This window comes from Mustela nigripes, chromosome 2 (assembly GCF_022355385.1).
Source record: "Mustela nigripes isolate SB6536 chromosome 2, MUSNIG.SB6536, whole genome shotgun sequence".
Taxonomy (NCBI): Eukaryota; Metazoa; Chordata; class Mammalia; order Carnivora; family Mustelidae; genus Mustela; species Mustela nigripes.
This window is the reverse complement of record NC_081558.1, coordinates 105762152-105787514: the sequence shown is the minus strand read 5'-3', so window position 1 is coordinate 105787514 and position 25363 is coordinate 105762152. Positions and strand designations below refer to the sequence as shown.

General features: G+C 36.6%; 1 protein-coding gene across 5 annotated transcripts in view; it reads right to left on the bottom strand.

Moving 5' to 3' along the window:
- The window catches only part of FGF12 (fibroblast growth factor 12), a 574557-nt gene that overhangs the window by 205472 nt on the left and 343722 nt on the right, over nucleotides 1-25363 (bottom strand). For all 5 annotated transcript variants that reach the window (XM_059391276.1, XM_059391275.1, XM_059391274.1 and 2 more), the window contains one exon: nucleotides 20386-20496. In XM_059391276.1, the coding sequence (XP_059247259.1) occupies nucleotides 20386-20437 (52 nt within the window). In that variant the 5' untranslated portion in view covers nucleotides 20438-20496. The remainder of the gene's footprint in view (nucleotides 1-20385; nucleotides 20497-25363) is intronic.

Below are 25363 nucleotides of genomic sequence, written 5' to 3'. Positions count from 1 at the left end.
GCTTAGAATGGGGAAATAGTGATGTAGCCAACAGATGTAGTCCATGGGGGATAAACCTTCATCTGTAATCCTTCCTGTGGTTCCTGCTATTCTGTGGGCAACTCAAAGGCCCTGGAAACTGTTAGTATTATCCTCACTGCCTAGCATAGCATCCACATCTCACAAGCCGCTATTCAATATTTGCCAAATAAAGAAATGAATTAGCAGCGGTTTCTCTTTAAGCTTGCTTATGCATAGCTTTTCTTGGTCATATTTCCAGCCTGCAAGAAAATTAAGCAGGCAAGAAATTAAGCATGCAAGAAAAAACTGACAATATTTACCATATGTAGAATATATTTAAATATGGAATCTAGAGGGAAAGCCAGAAAATTTACATGACACAAAGTTTGAGAGGATGAAAGCCTAGAATACATGGGGCTGGTGTGTGTGTGAACAGTGAAGCAGGTTTTAGAAGGAATGATGAAGAAAGGCAGAGTTTGAGGAAATCTGTTACAGTCAAGATATTAGACCTCTTATGAAACTATACTGGACCTGAAAAACGTACCTTGTAAAAATGCTGTGTTCTTATCCAACTTAATTTCTATCTGACTGTTACCCACACAAATAATTACGGTGACAAAAAAGGTAGCAATCTATCCAAAACACATCAGAAAACATGTACAGGGGCGCCTGGGTGGCTCAGTGGGTTAAGCCGCTGCCTTCGTCTCGAGTCATGATCTCAGGGTCCTGGGATCGAGCCCCACATCGGGCTCTCTGCTCAGCAGGGAGCCTGCTTCCCTTCCTCTCTCTCTGCCTGCCTCTCCGTCTACTTGTGATTTCTCTCTGTCAAATAAATAAATAAATAAAATCTTTAGAAAAAAAAAAAAAAGAAAGAAAACATGTACAGTGACAACCAGTGAAGGCACAGAGGATAAGAAGAGGAAGAGAGGACAAGAAAGTGAAAGGAGGGAGAAATAAATCTCATTATGAATTCTTATTTAACAATAGGTAAATCTAGTATCTTCCCAAGCAAGTTGTAAAGATGGGACTCCTTATTGCTTCTAATCATGAACAGGTATAAAAGACCCGAGCCATGTTTTCAAATTCTGGGTTGAACCTGCAGAATGGGCAAGGGAAAACATGCATCTTGGGACCCACTAAAAATCCAAGTTAAATTTATAGTGGAAGATACTGAAAGAGAATAGAGATATTTGTTTATAAAATGTGTACGCTCGATATCCCACTGTCTTGAAAATTACCATTTCCCGCACATCAAAATGGTCTCAATAAAGATACTTCATGAGAGTGTGATTAATTTCATATCCTACAAAAATCTGAACCTAAAATTTAGTTGGTATCGGGTTATTTTTCCATGTAATCCTATAGTCTCCTGTAATGACATTTGTAATTACAGTATTTATGGTAATATTTGTAAGTCATTCAGCTGGTTTTCATTAGTCATAAAAATACTACTTGTCGACTTTATTTATCATTTACTAAGGGCAGTTCTTCCCCCTCTTCACTTTCAATTGGAAAATGATTTATAGAGTAGTCAACAAACTAGGAGATAGATAGTCTGGGCTCTTAACTCCTCCAACACCAAAGTGGCCATATAAACTATGATACAATGGAGTATTCATTCAGGAAAATTAACTGCTGCCTCATCCTAACTCCACAGCATTACACAACACTTACCACACTGCTTTTTCATATTTATATGTTTGCCTAAATCTCCCAGCAAACAAATTTTTCAAGAATGTGACATACCCTTTTTTCATCCAAGGTACATTGCACAGTAGAAACCTAAATAATTGTGGTCATTGAATTTAACTCTCTGAAATAGCTTTCCTTCCAGAATTTAAGGGAAAGACATGATAGTTCCTACTTTAGCTTTTAAGGAAACAAGGTTCGGATGAGGACGGAATTTGGAGGACATAGTTCTCAGTCATGGGCCATAGTTCTAACATTTAACAGCTTTGTGACCTTGGTGACTGGAAGTAATGTAACCACGTTGAGCCTTCGTGTCCACTCTGAATGCTTCACTGACTTGTTATGAGGCTCAGTTAAGATACCGTTTTTTAACTATTTGTTAAACCATAAAAGTGAGGTACAAAATACCACTACTGATATGGCTAGAGCTTTCTCAGTAGGGGCGGGGTGTAAGGGATGCTTGGGTCATCATCTCATTAAGTTTCTTAAGATGTTATGGCAAGAAAAAAAAAAAGCAACATATTCCATCTTATATAGTTAAGATTCAGTGAGCAAATCAACTATGGATTTAAAATAAAACAATGAAAACAACACAAAAATCAACATACTTTAGGCCACGGTGATTCAGTGCTTTTAGTATGATGCTTTATTTTATAAACAATTGGTCAAATAACCCAACTTTCTGATTTATTTTCTCCACTGAATTCACTGACTTATGGAACTGATGAGTGGTTTGGCGCTTAGAGACTAAAAATTTTTCTTCTAAACATTGGCCAATAGCAAACCCTGTAAATTTTCAACATACTGAAAATGAGCAACATGATGATCCCTGTCCTAGACAAATGCTAGTAGAAATGTTGCTTTAACGCTGGCAGAAGTCCTGCTTCTGGCTTTGAAACCTGATATTATCATAGAACCTTTCCTGTATTACCTCATAGATGTTCAAAAACCTGCATAATTAACAAGTCAATTCAATGTGATTCTCTTTTTTTTCCCTAAGGATGGAAAAATGAAGCATGTCACTGTCGATAATGAAAGCAAATGCCTGTCATCACTCATTCTCCACAGGCAATTTTTCTTACACATCAGACTTGTCTTATGGTCCCCATGAAGAACTCTGAACAACACAGGTGTCATTCCAGATCAAAGGGCAGAAACATCCTCCAAGAAATCTTTCATGTTTCAAAGGATTTAGATTTACATCTTCCACAAATCTTCCATCAAACACGACGTTGCCAAAATTGATACCGTGCCCCGTCAAGTTTATTCATTAATTCATCGCATATATTCCAGACACTGTGTAAGGCACTTGTAATACATTGATGTAAAAGACAGACTTAGTACCTGCAATCATAGTGGTTTAAGTCTATAAAATAGGAAAAAAATAACTCCATGTGTGAACTTTGCAAACGCCATTACAGATGAGGGCACTAAATCTCAAAGATGTGGTTTTCCCAAGGTCACAAAGTCAGCCAAGAAAGGACTAGGATGTAAACCTAGGTTCTGGTGGCTGGAAAGCTATAAAATACTGTTGTTCTTAAGAGATCAAAGAGAATTTCTAGTAACTATAATCTAAGTAGTTGTAAAGAAAGTAAGAAAAAAAATGGAACTATAACAAATATATCTGGAAGCCTTAAATGGAATTTGTCAGCGGAGCAGAAATTCCCCGCTCAGAAAGTACAAAACCTTTAGTTCCTCTTAGTTAAAATTACAGGCAGACAACACACGCTAACTTGCTTGAGATGGTTTCAATATGCACAACCAAAGTTTTGCACTTCATTATCATTAATTACCAAAACAAGAAAGCACTTTTGAAAATTTCTGCACACAACACTGATGAACAATTGTATTTAAATAGTGGGAAATCAGTGAAAAAGCCACAAGGAAACACTTACAGTTCCATTCAAGTTATACGGACATTGACACTCAAATGTTATATTTACTGATCATGATTAATACACACACACATGCATATATACACACACATATATATACATAGACACTATATAATATCTATGGGTAAAATATGTAAATAAAATTATATTTCTGCTTCATTCCAAAAATATTAAGTAGATCTATAGAAATAAATGTGGTAAGTTTTTTTTTTTGTTTTGTTTTGTTTTTAAGATTTTATTTATTTATTTGACAGACAGAGATCACAAGTAGGCAGAGAGGCAGGCAGAGAGAGAGAGAGGGAAGCAGGCTCCCCGCTGAGCAGAGAGCCTGATTCGGGGCTTGATCCCAGGACCCTGGGATCATGACCCGAGCTGGAGGCAGAGGCTTAACCCACTAAGCCACCCAGGAGCCCCTGTGTTAAGTTTTTTGTTTGTTTGTTTGTTTTTTTAAGAAATGGAGGAGGGAAAAAGAATTTGAAAAATAAGAGGACCAGTATTCTCTACCTTAAAATCTATTTCGGCTCACTTCTCCTCTTGTCCCTACATACAAAATTCTTCCAAAATACATTTCACCCATCATTCGATTGCAGTTGCTCCGTAACATTCATTGGTTCCCTATGTCCTAAAATATAAAGTATAGACCTCTTTAGGTATCAGTTAAGCACTCTGAAATATTGTCCTGTGATAACTCCAGGTAATTTCTTTACTAGACCCACTGATGAGTTAATTTGTCCCCAACATGGAAGGAGCTTTCTCCACTTGGTAATTCTGTGCCTCTTTATGTGAAATGCAGTTCTCCGGATCTTACCTTACATACTTTGTTTCTATTCTTTGAGGTTCTGTTTAAAGTCCACTTTCTCTGAGCACCATGGCTTTTGGGGATCTCTTCCATCTCTGAAATCCAGTGATTTTTTTTTTTTTTTCCTAATCACTTGGCAGTACCAGTACTGCCTGGCATTATTAACTTTTATTTTACATAAAGGTTCAACCTCAACTTCATCTACTATTCTAGGAGGAGCTAGAAAGCAGGAATTGTATGGGAATCATCTCTATTATGTAGTAACTAGAACACACTTCTGCCTCAATATATCTTGGTGTTAATGAAAACGAAGCATGCAAATGGCAGTGTGTGGAACTCCAATCATGTCGTCGTAGCTGCCCCAAAGTAGGTCTCAAAAAGACATCTGAGGCTAGGCCACAATGATTGTTGTAAAATCTTAGTGATGTCTAAACAAAACAAAACCAAAGCAAAAGCAAAAGAATTTAGTGATGTCTGCCGTGGACCCAGGAGGGGCCCTTGACTTGTTGTCTCCAGCTTTTTTTTTTTTTTTAACAATACAATATCAAGGAACATTCCATAAAAGGACAGCAATGATTTACAGTGTACTTTAAAATAGTAGGGGCACCTGGGTGGCTCAGTGGGTTAAAGTCTCTGCCTTCTCTCAGGTCATGATCTCAGAGTCCTGGGATAGAGCCCTGGCATCAGGCTCTCTGCTCACCAGGGAGCCTGCTTCCCTCTCTCTCTGGGCATGCCTCTATGCCTACTTGTGATCGCTCTCTGTCAAATAAATAAATAAAATCTTTAAGAAAAAACTAAAATAAAATAATATTTTATTGCATAAAACTGTCTCAAAGTTTTTGCTGCATATTACAACATTCTGGGAGTTTTGTTTGTTTGTTTTTTAAATTCTGATACCTTGGCCACACCCACACCAACTAAATAAAAATCTCCAAGAGTGAATCTAGGCATCAATATTTTTTAATTCGATTTTTTTTTTAATGATTCCAATGTGCATCATTGCTAAAAAGAAATTTCCTATTCAGTAGGTCTGGGGGTAGTTCTAACCAGCACCCAGATGATGCTGTTGCTTATTGAACCTTACCAGTTGGTAGACTAAAGCTTGTTTTGGGCTGTATCAGCATCTCCTGCAGATCATAGGAATGGCAGGATCTCTGGCTCCATCCAAGACCTACTAAAACACAATCTGCATTTTTCACAAAATTCCCAAATGATTACTGTGCACTTAAGGTTCAAGAAGCACCGTTCTAAAGTAGTGGTTCTCAAAGTGTGGTCTCGTGGACTTTGAGAAATACAAACATTCAGCCCTTCTTCCAGTCCTACTAAATCCGAAACTCTGGAGTAAGGGCCCTACGACCAGTAGTTTAACAAGTCCTCCAGGTGATGCCCACTACAGTATAAGAAGCAACATTCTAGAAGTCTAGAATCATCTCTGGTATTTTAAAATACTGATGCGTTGGTTCTATCCTCAGAGATTCTGATTTAATTGACCTGGGCATCAGATTTTTTAATGTTACCCTGGTGACTCTAATGTTCAAAACTTTGGGAGCCATTGTTCCAGAAGACTTTGACATCAGTGGGAAATAGACGATCCTCCCTTGCATCTCGATAGGACTTGTCCTGCTGAGATTACCAACAGACTCAAAGGACTGAGAGAAGACCATGTGTAACTGTATTCATTCCTACCCACTTTGAGGGTAGTGTAGTGGGGTTAACTCTTATCCAGATGCAACTTCAATCAAATTCCCTTAAAGATGAGTAGGCTGGGCCGAGGGCCCAGGAGAATGTTTAAACTGCATCTGAGGCACCAAGAAGGCCTATTAACAATTCTCCATGGCTCTGCTCAGTCCTACACTTTCCTAGAAATTATTCTTGTTCACACGTTAAGCAGCATAAATTTCTCCTCTTCAGACTTTCCAAAGCAGTCTCTTCCATGAGAGTAAGTTTGATATTATATACATATAAGTCTTTACATATAATTCCCATTTTACAGATGAGAAACTAAGGTTTGAAAGTGCTAAGCAAATTGACCAAATGCATACAGCTGGGAAATGGAGAAATGCCTGTTAATTTCCATAACTATCTGTCTCTGAAATTGTATGGGATATTCACAACATCACACTGCTTCCTCGAGGATCATAAATGATCCCCGCTACATACTAAAGTAACAATAAAATGATGTTTTCTGCCATTATCTAAGTAAGAGGAAGCAAAGAGAAGTTCTTTTTAGGATATTTTTAAAAATTCAATTAAAATACTATGGAGTGGGCTTAGTAATGCTGAACAGACATATTTTGACATGGGAATGTGCTCCACACTCTGTCTCAGTGTCAGGAAAAGCAGATGTACTAAGTGCAACCTCACTAGATCTTGGCGGGATGCCTGCTCAGTACCACTCTATCTAGGCTACTGAATAATACATGGAAATATATACACACACACAAACACACACATCCTACACACCTCCAGTTTCCCAAGTCAGATACACGAAACAGGCCACCAGATTAAGAATGTTAAAATTATTGTATAATGGTTTGCTATTTCTAAAAAATACTATTACTAAAAAATATCTTACTTTATAATGTAAATGCATCAAATATATTGAAGAAAAATCCTCTCAAGTTCACTGTTTATGCCGTCTTAAAGTAAACCACCATAATATTTTACAAGTGAATCCTAGTTCCTTCTTAATACTTTTTAAAAGTGTTGTGTGAAAATGTAGTGGTATGATTTAAGGAAATGTTTATTATGCACTGGGAAATATTAGCCAGGAAAGGGAAATTCAGTGGAGAGTGGGGAAAGGCACTAACTCTGGAACTAAATTCACTGTACACAAATCCTGGGTTTACCATTATTTAAATTCCATGTGTGACCATGGGCTAATTATTTAAATCCCCTATGCCTTGGTTTACTCATCTTCAAAGTGGGCGTGACTATAGTACCTGTTTTATGGAACTGTTATGATACTTAAATGAATAAGATTTATAAAACTACTCAGTGAACATTAGTTATTATTATATGATAACAGCAAACTCACATTTTTTTCTAAATCCCTCAGGGAAAACATATAATTCTTCGTTTATAGCTCATTGTAGTATGCCCTGGAAAATATCCATCCACATGAGAATAAAGTTATGATTTATTCCTTAATAAACTTGTGGCTATAAACTAGATACCTAATCAAACCAGAGACATATAAGAAATCCCACTGTCATTAATTATCATCTCTATTAAGTTTGAGAATGTAGGCAACCCTGCTTAATTTCTGAAGCAATAATTTGTACTGAAGAATGAGCACAGGAGGGAGATATAACGGAACTGACTTTTCCTTACTTTCTCTTAACCAAATCAGCTTCACATCTCAGAGCCTCAGAAGCAGGTAATTTCAGGGAGAATTTAACAATCTCTAATTTATCACAACTTTAAAACCCTTTTCTACTACTTCAAGGAACCCACCTGCCTTTTTTCCTTACTTTTTAAGTACCTCAGTGTATGGTTTCTGTTCCCTGCAAAATAAGCTTAAATTTAGCTCCTAGTCCAGGTTGAATAATGAAAGCAACGGCTCCCTCTCTCCTGGGTAAATGCACCATTTACATACTTTCAGAAAATGATGCCTCTGTAATTATCACCATGAATATATATTCACATAACGCTTTGAAGATACACTTAAAACTGTGCTAGAGTGTCTTCTTTTATTATTATTGCTATAGAGTTCACTTTTCCAGACTAAGCATACTCAATTTTCTTCCTATTTTCATAATGGAAAATGACTTCCTTATCCATCCTTTGAAGTCTCTTAAATTGTCTGTCATCCTCAAAACAAAATGCAAACATGATCCAATTTGCATTAATCCTTCAAGCTGGGTGTTATTCAACAAAGTCATATTCATTTTTGATGGAGTTGTTCTGAGAATTCACTTGCATTCATTTATTCAACAAATATTGACAACCTAGTATGTTCCAGGCATGACTCTCGGGGCTGGAGACACAACAGTGCAAAATGCAGGCAAAGCTACCTGCCCTGTGGAGCTTTTATTCTAATTAAGCCTTTCAATTTAAATGGTAGTATGATTATAGTATTATTATTATAAACTAACCTATCCATATCCATTATTAAGGCATTCCTCATTATTAAGGCCCTATTACATGCCAACACAGAGATAAATCAGACCTACCCAATGACCTCAAAAGCTTATAACTCAGGAGCGCCTGGGTGGCTCAGAGGGTTAAGCCTCTACCTTCAACTCAGGTCATGATCTCAGGGTCCTGGCATAGAGGCCCCCATAGGGCTCTCTGGTCAGCAGGGAGCCTGCTTCTCCCTCTCTCTGTCTGCTTCTCTGCCTACTTGTGTTCTCTCTGTCAAATAAATAAATAAAATCTTGGGCACCTGGGTGGCTCAGTGGGTTAAAGCCTCCACCTTTGGTTCAGGGGTCTGGGATCGAGCCCCGCATTGAGCTCTCTGCTCAGCAGGGAGCCTGCTTCCTCTTCTCTCTCTGCCTGCCTCTCTGCCTACTTGTGATCTCCATCTGTTAAATAAACAAATAAAATATTTAAATAAATAAATAAAATCTTAAAAAAAAACTTATAACTTAAAGGAAGTAAATAACTCACATACCTAATAAATATATAAGATGAAACTGCATAAGTTTTTTAAGAGATGTACAGTGTATACAGAAGTAAAAGCAGGACTTCCAGTTAGAGAAATCAGAAAAAGTTTTCAAAGACAAAATTCAGTTGATCTTATTTTTAGAGGATGATGCAATTATTTAAAATAAATATATATATATATATAACAAACAGTATGAATGAGGAAATTCTGTGGTATATATATATGGGGAATGTCTTAGTGGAAGAGGGACATAATAAATAAATAAGTATATAAGACTTGGCGAGTGTTTTGGAGGAAGAACAAAGTCAAGTTGTCAAGAGTCAAAGAGTCAAAGTCAAAGTCAAGAGCGCAGTGTGGAAGACAAGGATTGAAATGTACAGACTAACCAGCAAAGGTCTCCATGTGAAAATGCTTCACTTTTGAGGAAAGGAGGAAGGGGGCTATTTGGATTTTTGGAGGAAGAACACACTAAGAAGACATGAAATGCTGGTACCAAGGACTTCTGGAAAGACCATGGTTGATATGTTTGAAGAACAGCAGAAGATAAGTCAAAAGAAAGGAAGGTGAACAGTCAAGAGGCAATGGGCAGGATTATGTAAAACCGTATCGGTTATAAAGTGAATTTGGCTTTTACCCTTAATGACGTGTGATGAAAGAGACTGAGCAGAGAACTGACCTACGTGACCCATGTTGTACCTGGCTCTAGCTACTGTGTGGATAATAGATTAAAGAGGGAAAGCTTTAAGTGCCAGGATCAGTCAGGAAGCTATTGCAAAAGTCCAAAGATGAGAGCAGCTTGGTCTACATAGGGGCAATAGGGGTATTGAAAGTGGTCAGATCCTGTTATATTTTGAAGGCACAGTGAATTTGCCACAGTTTTCAAATCTATTGCAAAGATTATTGTACTACCCACTCTTACAATTATGCCCTTTCTAATGATGTGTTTAAAGGGAAATTTTTAAGGCTTTCAAAGGTAAAATCAAAATTCATTACCAGTTTATGGCTTTCATAGTTTCAGATCTTTCAGGGATATTGAAGATATCAATCAATCAAACACCTAATTTACAGAGTAGAAAACCAAGGAAGAGAAAGCTTTATTAAACAAGATACATGTAGCTAAATGCAGTCAGGACCTGGACTAGAAACCAGGTTATCAGACTCACAGCCCAAGCCACTTTGACTTAACAATTAGTGATATTTAAGTGGCTCGTAGTCTTCCTTTGAAGGTGTATTCAGTCATTTTCATTTGACAATACTGAATAAGAAGTTTGCTGAACTCAAAGCTCTTCAGGGCCAAGGCAGGGAGGAGGAAAATGTGGAGGAAAGCAGGTACACTCACTGTTCGAGTACATTCATTTTTTTTTTTTCCCCGTGAGGAGTGCCCGCTAAATGAAACATATCTGCCATAGCCCTCCAGTTTGGGATCTTGGAAACTGTCCATTGCTGTGCTCGGCAGAAGGGCAAATAAGGACATCGCACTCTAAGAGGGGAAACCCAAATGCAGATAAGGAATAGCAGGCTAATGGGACTTGTGCAGCTGTAAATACACAAAAGGTTCAGACACAGTTGGGTGAAGTGAGTTGGAGGAAGGGGTTGTTGTGTAAGGGTGGCAGCTGTGGAAAGCTGGAGAAGGCTTCACACAAAGGAGAAAAAGGTTGAGAAGGGTTCTAAAGGGTAAGAGTGGCTTCCCAGCAAAGCCATGGGATAAGACTGGGTAAGTCATTCCAAGTAAATGCAATTAGCATGGGTAAAACATCCAAGATACAGCTTAACCTGTATCATTTGTGTAATTCTCCCAATCCTATGTTTGACCATACACCTATCTAGAATTGAGCTCTGACTCTCTCTGGGTATAAATCAAATTCAACAATCCGTTGTGTGGGCGTTGTGTGGGTCTTCTTTACCCATTCATCTCTTGTAAACTAAATACACTAGAATTAAAATAAAATTTTTAAAGTGTGACTACCATAAAACCTAAAAAAAAAAAAAAACTTTAAAAATAACTGATTCCACACATGTTTGAGATCCTACAAAGTCTGAATTTTATCAAGCTTTGCAGGATGCCTACAAATCTATACTTAACCTGTTACTTAGCAATCGGGTACCAGGAGAAGAGGCTGTTGCAGTCCCAAGACAGAGATCGCCTTAATCAGCAAATGTGATCTCTCCCAATCTTGGGGGCAGAGGAGAGGTACTAGTCAAAACCTACTGCAGTGCATCAGAATCATCTAGAAAACTTGACGAAACAGATTGTTGAGGCACAGCCCAGAGTTCAAATTCAGTAAGTCTAGAGTGAGGCTAAAAAATGTTCCGAGTTGGGCGCCTGGGTGGCTCAGTGGGTTAAGCCGCTGCCTTCGGCTCGGGTCATGATCTCAGGGTCCTGGGATCGAGTCCCACATCGGGCTCTCTGCTCAGCAGGGAGCCTGCTTCCTCCTCTCTCTCTGCCTGCCTCTCTGCCTACTTGTGATCTCTGTCTGTCAAATAAATAAATAAAATCTTAAAAAAAAAAAAATTAAAAAAAAAAAAAATGTTCCGAGTTGATGCTGATGCCGGAAATGGTCTGGGGCCTTCAAACTGTATAAACCACTGACTTACAGCACTTTTCAGTACCCAACCACCCCCTCCACTCCCCGCCTTAGCACTTTCACACTCTTCTCGTAATATCAGCTGCCACCATTAAGGATTCTACTTGTTGAAATGGCTGCTGTCTATGAGCTCCTTGCAAACAAGGGCTCTCTCATCCACATGGATGAAGATTATAGTAATAGCACTAGCAACAACAACTAACAATATTTATTGGGAGTAACCGTGTTTTAGGAATAATTTTAACCACTTGTCATGAATCAACCCATGTTGATTGGGTTGGTTCTATCATGATAGAACTTACATCATGGAGCTGTTCATCTGCACAATAACTCTATGACATAAGTTCTATTATCATCTATTATCATTCCCATTTAACAAATGAGGGAATTGAGATGTGAAGAGGTTAAGTAACTGAGCCAAAGGTACGGAATTTTAAGTCAGATAGCCTGGATTCAAATTCTGGCTCTATCATTTATGTGTGTGACTCTCCAGATCCTAATACACACCTTGAAGATATCACACAGGGATTTGTAAATTGAAGATTTCCTGCTGGTTACATACCTTTTAGAACAAATGGTTTTGTTCTGAAATGGGAAATGGAAGTCCTCAGTCAGTTTTTCTGAGCAGACATTCCCTTCCACATGAGAATGGAAAGGCTTCTAAAATCCGAGAGATTCTCTGTCCCTCTCATTGTGGACAATCAGATATCGTTCAACTCTTGAGAAATTTTATGTGATTTGCTTAAAGTCAATGTACGGGTCACTTCACAGAGCTAAGAATAGATTAAAGACAATTTCAGCCCTCAGCTCTTTCTAGGAATACAGTTGGTTAAGTAACTCCTCTAAGATTCTTAACCACTATGCATACCTCCTATAAATATGCTACAAATACACCCATAAACAGAGCAACCAGGAAGGATAATGTCAAATGGTTCAAGTTCTCCTTTACTGACTAGAGGGAAACATGAGGACAGAAGTCTTAGGATCAAAAAGAAATACAAGACTAGGAGCGCCTGGGTGGCTCAGCTTCTGGCTCAGATCATGATCCCAGAGAACTGGGATAGAGCCTCGCATCAGGCTCTCTGCTCCGCGGAGAGCCTGCTTCCTCCTCTCTCTGCCTGCCTCCCTTGCCTACTTGTGATCTCTGTCTGTCAAATAAATAAATAAAATATTAAAAAAAAAAAAAGAAGAAAAGAAAGAAATACAAGACTAATAAGATGGAAAGAGGTCAAGGTTACAAAAAGTTTAAAAACAAGTTCTGTGTGATTTTATGTGAAATCACATAACTGTGAACTATTCAAGGAAATAACGGGTCCTTGTTCATGCCTGGAGGCATGATACAATATAGGCATGCTATAATATAATATAATGATATAATATTACCTGGAGGCATATTCTTTAAAATTAAAGCATAGTCAACAAAAACAATCATCTAACAAATATTCATTACTCTTCTAGCGATTAAAATCAAAAGGTATTTTTCCTTTATCAGAAAATATCAAGTGAAGTAACTGCATTCATAAGCTAAGGAAAATATTAATTTTGATATTGAAAAACATGCCACTGCAAGAGTAACAACATTACCACACTATTGCTTAAGATTATGTAAATAATCTTGCTTAAAGAAGATCAGCAGGATAACACACACATTTCTTTCTCTTTTTATCCAACTTACAGGTGTGATTTCACACATAGAAATTGACGACATTCTTAAAGAATAGACAATAGTAGAAGAAAATAATATCCCTATAATTGGTTATGGCATAGCCCCTCCTTTCCTGTGAAGCTATAACATGTATGCTCTAGTAGGTATAAGAGATGAACTCCTTGTCCAGGAAGGCCCCTGGTTAGGGAGAAAAACCTCCTTGTAATTCTTCATAGGATCCTTGAAGTCTTTGATAATTTTTCCCAGCTAACCATGTGGATCATGTTTCTGTTGACGGTTTAGCAATACAGAGCTTCTGTTGGCTTTGGCTGTGTCTCTATACTTGTAGTTGGTGGTGGTGTTAAAACATCATATGTTTGGTATTGTATAGAAAACATAATTGGATGACTACATTTTTAAGTTTCCAATTGGTTTTCCGAGACTCAGATACAGACCATTTTAAAATGTTTCTTTATGGTGCAATCATGAGAAATTTAGTTTATTCATAAAATCTGAGTAAAATGTGTTTTACTTGTAATCAGTAAATTAGGAACATAAAGTATTAGAGGTCTAGAATCAAAAGATCTCAAGAAACAGATTCCATATTAATTAAATATAAACACAAAAGTCAAACAATAATTTATTAAGACAAAGCATGGGAGATTGTTTACAAAATCATCTTGGAATGAATAAAGTCTTTTTAAACAGGAAAGAAAGGCTGAGGGCATAAAAGCATATTTATAATAAAATAAAATAAAGTGTGTAAACCTGGCAATTCACAGACCTGTACCCCTGGGGATAAAAATACATTATATGTTTATAAAAAATCAAATTAAAAAATAAATAAAAATAAAATTCAGAGACCAGCAACAAAATGAGTAAAATTACGTAACTCATATAACAAAGAGGTGATCTTTTAGAATATAAATAGATTTCCCACAAATGTAGGTTTAGATCATATAGGTATAAACAGACATTTTATAGAAAAAGAAGTGAAGGGTATTCTTAAAATATATGAACAAGCTGCTTAACACAACTCAAAATAAGACAAGTAATGTGTACGGTTTTAGGTGACAAAGAGCCAGAAGTTTGATAACACATTGTGTTGGCCTAGAACATAAGAAAATAGACACCCTCAATGTAAATTTGTATCATGGAGAGCAAATAGATATCTTTCAAAATTAAAAAAGCATATACCCTTGACCCAGGAATTCCACTTCTAAGTATCCATCCCATAAGTACACTTGTACACATGCAAAATTACTTATGTACCAGGATATTCCTTATAGTGTTGTGTGCATTAGCAAAATATAAAAAAGAACTGAGATGGCCTTCAACAGAGAATTAGGTTAAAGAAATTATTCCACATAAATACATACTAATACGAAAAAATCTCATAGATACAACAATTTAAGTTTTAAAAGATACTGAATAGCGTTAGGTAGATGGTACAGAGATGATATCAATATAAACATGGAGCATCATATATGTTGATAAATGCACAGACTACATCCAGAAGAATAAAAGAAATGTGGCCGGGGAGAGAGGAGAACAGAAAACTGCTTTTGACTATGTCAGTGTCTCCCAGGGAAAGAAATACTCCCATGGTTGACCAAACTTGGGCTTAATGACTCAAGGCAAGGAGGAAAAATGCACTCCATGGTCAAGCTGAGATGTCTTAGTAAGAGGGTATAAGAAAGAACTTAGTAGATTTGGTTTTGGGTTAGGCAATTTTAGGGATGGGCTCAAAGAAATGTAGATTTACTCCCAACAGAATGCTCTAAGGAAGTGTGTGTCATTGTATGACTGGGTATGTCAATAAATAAATAAATAAATAAATAAATAAGACAAGGAGAGCAGAGCAAAGTTAAATCTATGTTTGTTGAATTAGTAAGCAGCCATGCATATAAGCCAGGATAGAGAAATATTTGATCATCTTGTAGTTTGGACAACATTCTTCTTGTTGTCTGTGCTCAGACATGATTACAGAGTGGTCTTGTTTTTTTGTCTTGATCCAGCACAATCATAGTGATGTCATCTGATCTGGTGTTCTGTGAAATTGTGTATTTTCAACAGAAGTACACCGAGGCTTGGCTGGAAGGGACTGTTTCGCTCTTTCTCAATTATGTACCCTTTTGCATATTTATGGTTTTATATATATACTTATCTTACCTATTCAAAATAATTTCTAGAAGAATATCAGGTCTGGGATTCCTGGGGGAGATGGCAGAGTAGGAGGACCCCAGGCTCACCTCATGCCACATATACAACTAGTTAACACATAAGTGTAAATAACTCAAAAAACAACCCAAAGACTGGAAGAATAAATGTCATAACTAAATGTGCATCAGGAGATAAATGGATAAAGATAAGGTATATGCATAAAATGGGATATTATTCAGACTTAAAAAAGAATGAAATCTTGCCATTTTCAACAAATGGATGGACCCAAAAAGTATAATGCTGGAAAATAAGTTAGAGAAAGACAAATACCATGTGATTTCACTCATATGAGGAATTTAAGAAACAAACAAACGAACAAATGGGAAAAGAGAGAGAGAGAAACCAAGAAACTGATGCTTAACTATAGAGAACAAACTGATGGTTACTAGAGGGGAGGTGGGGGGGGGGGGAAATCGGTGACAGGGATTAAAGAGTACACTGATCATGATGAACACTAAGGAATGAATGAATGAACAGAATTGTCACATCACTATATTGTACACCTAATATAACAAGTGGATATATTGGATATAAACTAATATAACACTGGATGTTAATTATCCTGGAATTAAAGTTAAAAACCTTCATAAAATTTTAAAATTGAATCTCAGTACTGAAGGAGTCCTTAAAAGCCACCTAGCCTAGAAACTACCCCAGTCACCACCACCTTATTCTCCCTTCCCACACCAACAAGGTTTTCTTGTGAAGTCCCCTACAAGTGTCAGTATAGCATCTGCTTGAATATCTCCAGTTTCCCCATTGTACTAATTTACCAGACAGCTCATTCCGTGCTCAAATCCCTGTTCCTATATTTTGTTCAGAGGGAAAGAGAACAATACATTTGGTTATAATATCTTAATTGTTTCCACCCCAGTATGTTTGACCTCTTCAAATGCATCTTCTCCTATGGCAACTAGTAGAGCAGAATAATTACCTTTCTAATTTTATGTAAAATATTCCTATTAATACTCTCCAAACTGCAATTGTCTTTTTTGTGCCAGTGTTCCAACACAGTTTTGTATCTTTTGTTATCATTACATTTGCAGAGATTCTTATCTGTTGCTGCTGACAAACGCATTTGTTTTTGTACTCAATTACATGTAATTAGTCTTTTCTTCATGAACAAAAGAACAGGTGTCTTTATCAATTCAATGCAAGATACCATGGTAAGGTTGGTTGGACCTAATGATGTCTAGTGAACCAAACAGCACAATTCTGACAGATGCTCATAGTAACAAGATTTTTTTTTTCAAACAATCAAATGCTTTTACTCCTGCCCACACAAAGTAGAGAAAGAAAAGTCATTTTCACATCTTAGAGGCTTATAATTTTTGATTTAAAAAAATGAGTGGAATTTAAATCCTCCACTGATATTTTTACCCTTTATCCCCACTAAGAAAAAGCATAAATAAAAATGATTTGGTTTCACTGGAAATTTTTTAGTGAAAATATGTATGTTGTGGGGGCTGGGGAATCAGAAGAAAGCATGTTAATTGAAAAACTGCTAAAATCTGAAGTAAGTCTCTAGCTCTGTTAATAGTATTGTACCAGTGTTAACTTCTTGGTTTTGATAATTTTACTGTTGTCACATAAAATGATACCATTAGGGGAATCTGGATGAAAAATATATAGGAACATGCTGTATTATTTTGTAATTTTTCTGAAGTCTAAAATTATTTCAAAAGCAAAGTTAAAATAATATTTGGTGGATGGAGTATTTTAGCCAATGACTCAGAGAAATTTTGTTCATAAGCACAAGGGGACATTCATTCATTCGTTCAATTTTTCTGAGTACCTACTATGTATTAGAGATTATTCTAAAGATAAGTCAAAAAACAAAACAAAATTGCTTTCCTTACGGAACTCACATTCTCCTGGGAGAAAGAGGGAGATAAAAAATAAACAAATAAATGGCAACTCTGTGTGTGTGTGTGTGTATGTGTCTGTGTGTGTATGTTGGTTATAAGTGCTATGAATACAAAAAAAGGTGGGTATCAGAATAGAGAAGACCAAGGTAAGATGTGTCATTTTATAAATGATGGTTAGGGAAGATCTTTTCAACATCTATAAGATATGTAGTTGTGCTGCCTTAAAGTACAAATGATAACTATCCACCAAAAAGGGAATGGATAAGTTCATTTGTGTATATTCATGTAAAGAGATACTTTACAAATATGAAAGTGAATGACAGAAAGCAAATATATCACCATATAAGCAGCTCACTTTTATACAGTGAACTTATATATAGTAATGCTCTCTTATTAAAAGTTTAAAAACATGCAAAACAATATTATAAATGGTTTAAGTATACATATATGAAAAAATGTGTTTTTAAAACTGCATGGATGGAGTGCCTGGGTGGCTCAGTGGATTAAAACCTCTGCCTTTGGCTCAGGTCATGATCCCAGGGTCCTGGGATTGAGCCCCACATCCGGCTCTCTCTCTGCTCGGCGGGGAACCTCCCACTCCCCTCTCTCTGTGCCTGCCTCTCTGTCTACTTGTGATCTCTGTCTGTCAAATAAATAAAATCTTTAAAAAAAAAACTGCATGGAAATGAACAATGCTAAATTCAGGCTTGTTGTTATGTCTGGTACTGAAGGAAAGCAGGACTCCACCAGGGAAAGCACAGAGTGGGTTCAAATATATTGATATTTTTTACCTAATTTTTCTCCAGGGACTGGGTATTCAGGCAGATATATCCTAGTCTTACAATTTTGTATATCTGAACTATTTCAAAACCAATATATCAAAAAAGTGTGTGCAGTTGTTTATCTTTAAAAAATAAGTTATTTTAAATGTACAAATTCAGTTTCTAAAAGTATTTCACAAAATGTAACACCCTCAACATGTGTGTTATGCATAATACCATTACGCATAAAAATATAGTCATATATATTTGTACATATATATGTGTATACATGTGTATGCATGTGTGTGTATGTGCATTTATATCAGACACTGACCCAGCATCAGCAGAGAAAGCACTTCTCAATTATTTTTCTATGACACAGTGAAGGAAGGATTTTTGTCAGTTGAACCCACATTTTTGCCCTAGCTCTTCCACCACAAACCCATGATAAATGTCATACGTCTGCAGGATAGCTTTCTGGGTCATGGCTGCTTCACGTGCAATCATGCATAGCTATTCAACTTACTTGGGTATTGAATTTATCCTTCTCAATTGATAATTCTTCCTTTTTTAAAAAAGTGGGAGAGATGGTGCTGACAGGAGACATTTACATTATTGTCTCCAGCCACCTCATTTTATAGAAAAAGAAACTAAAATCGAGGGATTACTCCGGACAGCAGAGGCGACACAACTAAGCCATCTCTCTGATTCTTCCCATCAATACTTTTGGTTCACTAAATCTACACGCTAGTACAGATGCAACAGATGAAAATCTTACATGGAGAGAAAGGCACGCTTATTCTTCTGTACTCAGATGAAACCATGAATCATTTAAAGAATGCATTCTAATCAATAAATCAATAAATCAAAAGATAAAGAATGGATTCCTACAAACACAAGCCAACAATGCAAACCACAACAGGCTAATCAACTATGCAGGGAACTGGGATGCAATTTTTTTATAATAAGATCTTTACTGCACTGTAATTCCTATTTTACAATGTGTAATATTAAGTGAACAAAGAATTATTTAGAAGGGGTGGACAAGAGTGTTTTCACACTTTAGGAATTGCAGATCTTCCCTCAATTCTTTAATTTTAATTTAGAAGTTATTTTCCATATATATATATGGAAAATATATATATATATATGGAAAATAACTTCTAAATTAAAATTAAAGATATATATATAAAATTTATATATTATATATAAATTTTATATATATAAATTTATATAAATATATATTTATATTTTATATATAATTTATATATATATAAAGATATATATGCATATATATAAGTGTGTGTATATATATATATGCATATATATGTGTGTGTGTGTGTATATATATATAGAGAGAGAGAGAGAGATTGTCACACTGACCACAAAATTTTATCTGTCGAAGATAACTCAATGGGACATATACTTGACGAGTATTTACTATGAGCTCAACACTAATGATCTAGCAGTGAATACAGACAAACTTTAAGAAACAATATGGCACTCTGCATAATTTTAAGGTAACATGAATTTCCCCCTGGATATCTGTATATGATTGTGCAGGAACTAAAAGGTATGATGCAAGTGATCACTCTTCGTTCTGAGGCTTGTATTCAAAATTCTTCTGAAATGCAAATATATTGCTAACTCTGTACTTAAATTAGTTAAAAGCTAATTCCAGGGATATTATTAACAAACTCTGAATATCTGGCATTTTCCTTAAAAAACTTATATGTAAAATTTCAAGTCTACCGGTCTTTATTACCCTGTTATTACCAAAACATATCATACTATTTTTCTTTTTAAATCAATATAAAATAAAAAATATATATTTTCCTTTTAAAATCAATAATTTTGTCCTCAATCAAAATGAAATCACATGTAACAGACATATGTATGTATTCAATGTTTACCTTAAAAAGTAATTTTGGTCCGCCAGAAACAATGGTCTGAGAAATATTATAACATGTTTACTATTTGGTTCTTCGATTAAAACACTATCTTGTGTTGGAAGGTCTGCCTTGTTCCTACAAATACTTATCACCATATTGACTACAAACCCTGGGATGGGAGGATATTCTTATCCATTGAGTATCTGGAACTCCTTCAAGCCTCCTACCTTCTCATTTACTATGTAACCTCCCAACTGTCTCTTTACTATAGGGAATCATAGCAAAAAGAATAAAAGACAAGACACCAGCTTACGATCAGTTAAAGAGTTCAAAAGGTAGCCTGGCCACAACTTAAGCCTAAGATATACTGGGCCATACGTTTGATCATAATGGGATTGCAAGAAGAGAATGTTCCTTACTGTAGTCACTATTTTCGTCCTTGGTCCCGTCAATGGTACCATCTGGGTGCATCTGCAGGAAATATCCCTGCTGGCTGAATAACCTTGTCACAATTCCTTTCAGCTGGGGTTCTGCAAAACAAAATGAAATGATTATTCAAATTCTAATTTTGTTTATAAAAATACACACTTGCAAATTGTCCAAAAATTCTCTAAGTAAACTCACAAATGCCAAAGGCTTAAATATTGAAATAAGCTTTTGGAAAGGGGTCATTTCAGGAACATATCTTTCTCTTCTTTTTCCATCTAGAGGCAGAGCCATAATACTGTAGAGCAGTAAACCAAATATAAATAGATAAAACTAATTACGATTAGGAAAGTACAGAGGCATGTTAAAAATGTGAATTATTTCTCTCCTTCGTGAATCTAGTGTCTGACTGCAAGATGTCACCAAGCTAATGGTCCCATTCTAGAATCACTATTTAGACCAAACTGCCACTATAATTCCTAAGCTTCTAGCAGTCAAAATTAGGCCCCGGAAGACTTCTATTTCTGCTCAATGTCAACTAACCATCAGAAACTCCTGGGTTTTGAAATGCTGTTCAAGTTTAGCCTGATAGAACAGCTTGTATGAGGACCACAGTAAAAAGCAAAACCCCAGTGGTCATGAGATGTATGTGAAAAGAGATTTTACCTTCAATAAATACCCCATCAGGGAGGAGCCCCAGCACAACAGTCATTTTTCCAGTATCAATCAAACCATCAATTAATCAGTTGATCCATGAATATTTCTCTGAGTATTTCAAACTAGGAGTGGTCCTCAGCTTTTAAAAACTCTTTACACACTAACACCACAAGCAGAACTTCGTATCCCACATTTAGATTCTTATATTATCAGCTAACATAAATATTTAAAGCTCTCTCATTGTGGTGCTGGCTGCCAGCAACAATTCATTTTCTACAACATCACTACCATCTTTGTCTCTGCTTCACAGTACTGGGCAAAAATTAGACCATCATAATGCATCCCTGAAGAAACAACTTCCAACCCTCAAAAGGACAATCACAAAATTTCAATTGATAGTCAATTTCTTACCTTCCCCCATTTATTCAACCAATATTTACTCCAAATCTTTTTGTCAGGCAATATGGTAGGTAGAGTGTGTTAAACCAAACACATTTATTGATGTTTAATTCTAAATAAGAATTCTAGTTAAGGATTCAGTGTTTTTATCTTTCTAGGAATAGACCTGCTCTTTACAGCATATGTCTGTGGTTAAACTTTTTCACATATGACTTGATGACATACATTCAGGAATATGAGGCAATGCCGATATAAACATGTCTCCTTCAGAGCAATCCTAAGAGGCAGAAAAGATGCCAAGAAAATTGGGAATAAGGGACCAGGGTTATGAAAAAAAAAAGGACTGAACTGGAATTAGGCATTCTGATTAATAACTGCATGTTATAGATGTTTGTTAAGTAAATTCCATTTATCTACTTTGTGGGCCTTAATTTCCTTATCAAGACCATCTAGAAGTTAAACTGAAATATCTTTAGATCCCTTCTATAAGTATCTATTGACTTGGAGCACATTAAAATCATCTTCCCTGAGTGGTGGCAGAAGTCAAGGAATGGATCCTGCTCATTGTGTTGCCTCTATGGGCCCACCTAGTCTGACATACTAGAGACACGTTGGAAGAACACATAGCTAGCTAAGATCATTGTAAAATAATATCCTGTATCACTCTTATCATCTATCAACCCCTACCTACCAACATTTCTGGGCACAGCTCAAGATCACCTCCTGCAAGAAAGCTTGGCTATCATAATTGCAGATCACTTTTATAATCAGGGGAAATAAAAAGAACATGTGTGCCTCTGCCATGAGGCTAACTGATTGACAGGCGGGGGCTAATATGCCACATTTAAATCTCTATATGCAGGCAGAAGACCCAGCTTTGAACCCAAACTGCCATGTGGTCCTGAGGAAGTCACTTGACATTTGAGGTTCAGTTGCCATATCTGTATAAAGGGAAAAATAATTCTTATGCTAACAATAGCCATTGAGAATTTTGATGAATAAATATAGGGTACAGAATGACTTGAAATCCATAAGAATATAAATCCTAAATAAGGTGTGTTTTTCAATGATGAAAATCAGACGTCTTCTGATTTCTGTTTTAGTGAAATATTAAGCTTGTAAGTCATTAGAGTAAAGAGTGGGCTAAGGGTAGAGGATAGAAGGATAGAAGGAAAGGGAAAACTGGCTTATAATTGATATTTTCCTACTAGTAAGCTTGATAAGGTCACTTTAAGATGTCATGGTTTGGTTGGTAATGAGATATATGGCAGCTGAGACATTAATGCCAGCAAAAGTTTGTTTTTTTCATGCTCCTCTTTCTGTAGCTGTAATTAAACACTTCTTTTGCTACGGTGACACTATCCCCCTGTTGGGGCCCTGGGAATTCAGGTTGGTAACTCCTGTTCAAGATAATGAGCATCAGGTTTTTATACCATCCCTGGCTGCCCAAATGCAGTGCCAGAACAAGCTTGGAGTCTGTTTTAATTATGTGATGATCATGAAAGCAAATGCTTTGCACTCTAGATGTTTCAAAGGAGACCTGACTATTGAACAAATGCCCTGAACCTAGCATGTGTCATAGAAACCAGGCCTGCCTACACCCTAATTACCATCTATCAAACCCTACCAACCTTTCTGGGCTCAGCTCAAGATCATTTCCTCCACGAAGGCTTGGCTATGATAAGTGTGGATCATTTTTATAAAGGGGGAGGGGAAGAGGACATGTTTTGTTGTATTTGAAAAAAAGGGGTTAAAAAAATGAGACCACTTTTCGGTACATCTAAAATCCTGGAGGCACTCAACAAATATGCTTTTTATTTGTCAGACAATACTTGGGGATCTAAGAGATGAATGATTCCTACTCTGTCCTCATGGAACACCTAGTCTAAGGCATGAAACGTATTTATATATAATACGAGTGTGGGGTAGGTGTTAAGGGATTGAAGCAGAATGGCATGATGGCACCAAGAAGAAAGGGATTAATTCTGTCTCAAGGTTGGCTGAAGGTACCTCATCATCACTGGAAAAGTATGTGGCATTTTAATAGGAAAAAAAAAAAAAAGGCAAATGGAACAAAACAAAAAACAGAGAAAGGGCAAATTCCAGACAGAGAAACAAACAATGGATATTTTCCAATTTCTATGACTCTACTTGATTCTAAGATAATGTTCTTCTATTTTTTTTTCTTTTTTAATGAAATGATGGCTATATTATTAGATGGTGAGGTGGCAGGGGTTTGGTTAGTTATCTTTTGTACTCTGAAATGGTGTGGCAAATGCTGCTAGCTTTTCTCCCAAATCCATTTCCTCTTTTTCCTGGGCACCCAGCTAGACCATATGTCCTAGCCTCCCTTGCAGTTAGGTTTGGCAGATGAATGAGTGTCATATGGAATGTAAGTGGAAGTGATGTGTGCCATTTTCAGGCCGAGGCTTTTAAAAGCAAACATTCTCTTAATGCTGGCTGGATTTAGATGACAAAGCCCTAGGGGATGTCAACAAAATAGAAGAATGTTGGGCCTCTGAATAACTGATAGAAAAAAGACTATGGCCATCAGAAATATCCACTTTGGACAGTTACGTGAACAGGAAATAAATTTCCATTGGTTGTTCATAGTGACTTCCTTCCAAGAAGCATGACAGGAAAAGAGGAGGGGATGGAGTAATTTCACAGCAGAGAAACCTGACAAACAAAACACTCCCTCAGCAAGGTGATCGAGGTTACTATCAACAGTCATAAATCATGCTGATAACACATACCCTCAATATGATATGATAAGAATGGCACCTTACCTCTGTGATCTTCCCAAAAACTCATAACCCCAGTCGGATCATGAGAAAAACACCAGACAAATACCATCAGAGCACATTCTACAAAATGACTGGCTAGGAACACTTACTCTGCCAAGGTCATCAAACACAAGATAAGTCTAAGGAAATGTCACAGCCAAGGGAAGTCCACAGAGACATGACAACCAAATGTAACATGCTATTCTAAATGGGATCCTGGGGCCAAAACAGGATAGTAGGTAAAAAACTAAAGAAATCTGAATAAATTAGATACTTTAGTTAATAATCATGTATCAATATTGGTTTGTTAATTTTCATAAATATACCAAACCAAAGTTAAGATGTTAATATGGGAACCTGGGTGTTGTTCATATGTGAACTCTTTGTACTGAATTCACTCTTCTGTAAATTTAAAACCATTCTAAAACAAAAAGGTTTTGTGATAATTTCAGCCACAAAGCAAGTTACGAATTTAATTCTCGAAGAGGTTGGGTGAGAAAGGAGGTAAAGGATAGGAACTCAGCAACACTGCTTCCCTTCAGGATCACACGGTGACTTCCACAGTGGTTTGAATTCAAAGCCCCCTCAGGAGAGCTGCGACCTGGAAGAACTCTCTAGACACTCCTGCTGGTTTAACATGGAGCGCAGTAGAACAGTTAGCACACTCCAGAAACCCAGAGAAGGCTGGAAGTATGGGGGCCCATCATACATCACACTCAGGATGACCACTGGATGGCAGAAAATGAAATGAATTTTAGAATTGGAAAGGACCTTGGAGTCAAACACCTCCCTACATCAAAATACCTCCTTCATCCATGTCAAAGATAAAAAAAAAAAAAAAAAAAAAAAAAAAAAAAAAAAAAAAATTGAGGTTTAGAAGGAAAGGGTCTTGTATAAAGTCATCCAGCTAACATGTAGTTGACTTGAGGAGAAGAAGACCTCTCCTATACACTGATGAACATTAATTTTCCTTTCAAAGTGCAGCTAAGACAGAATCCGTATCTTGTGCAAGACAGGGGCTTGGGGAACAAGAAGGTAGAGAAAAGAGGAGGGAGAGCACTGAGTTGTGTTATCATTTACCGGAGTATGGGGGTGATAAAGTAAAGGGAGCTTATAGGAAACGGTGCCA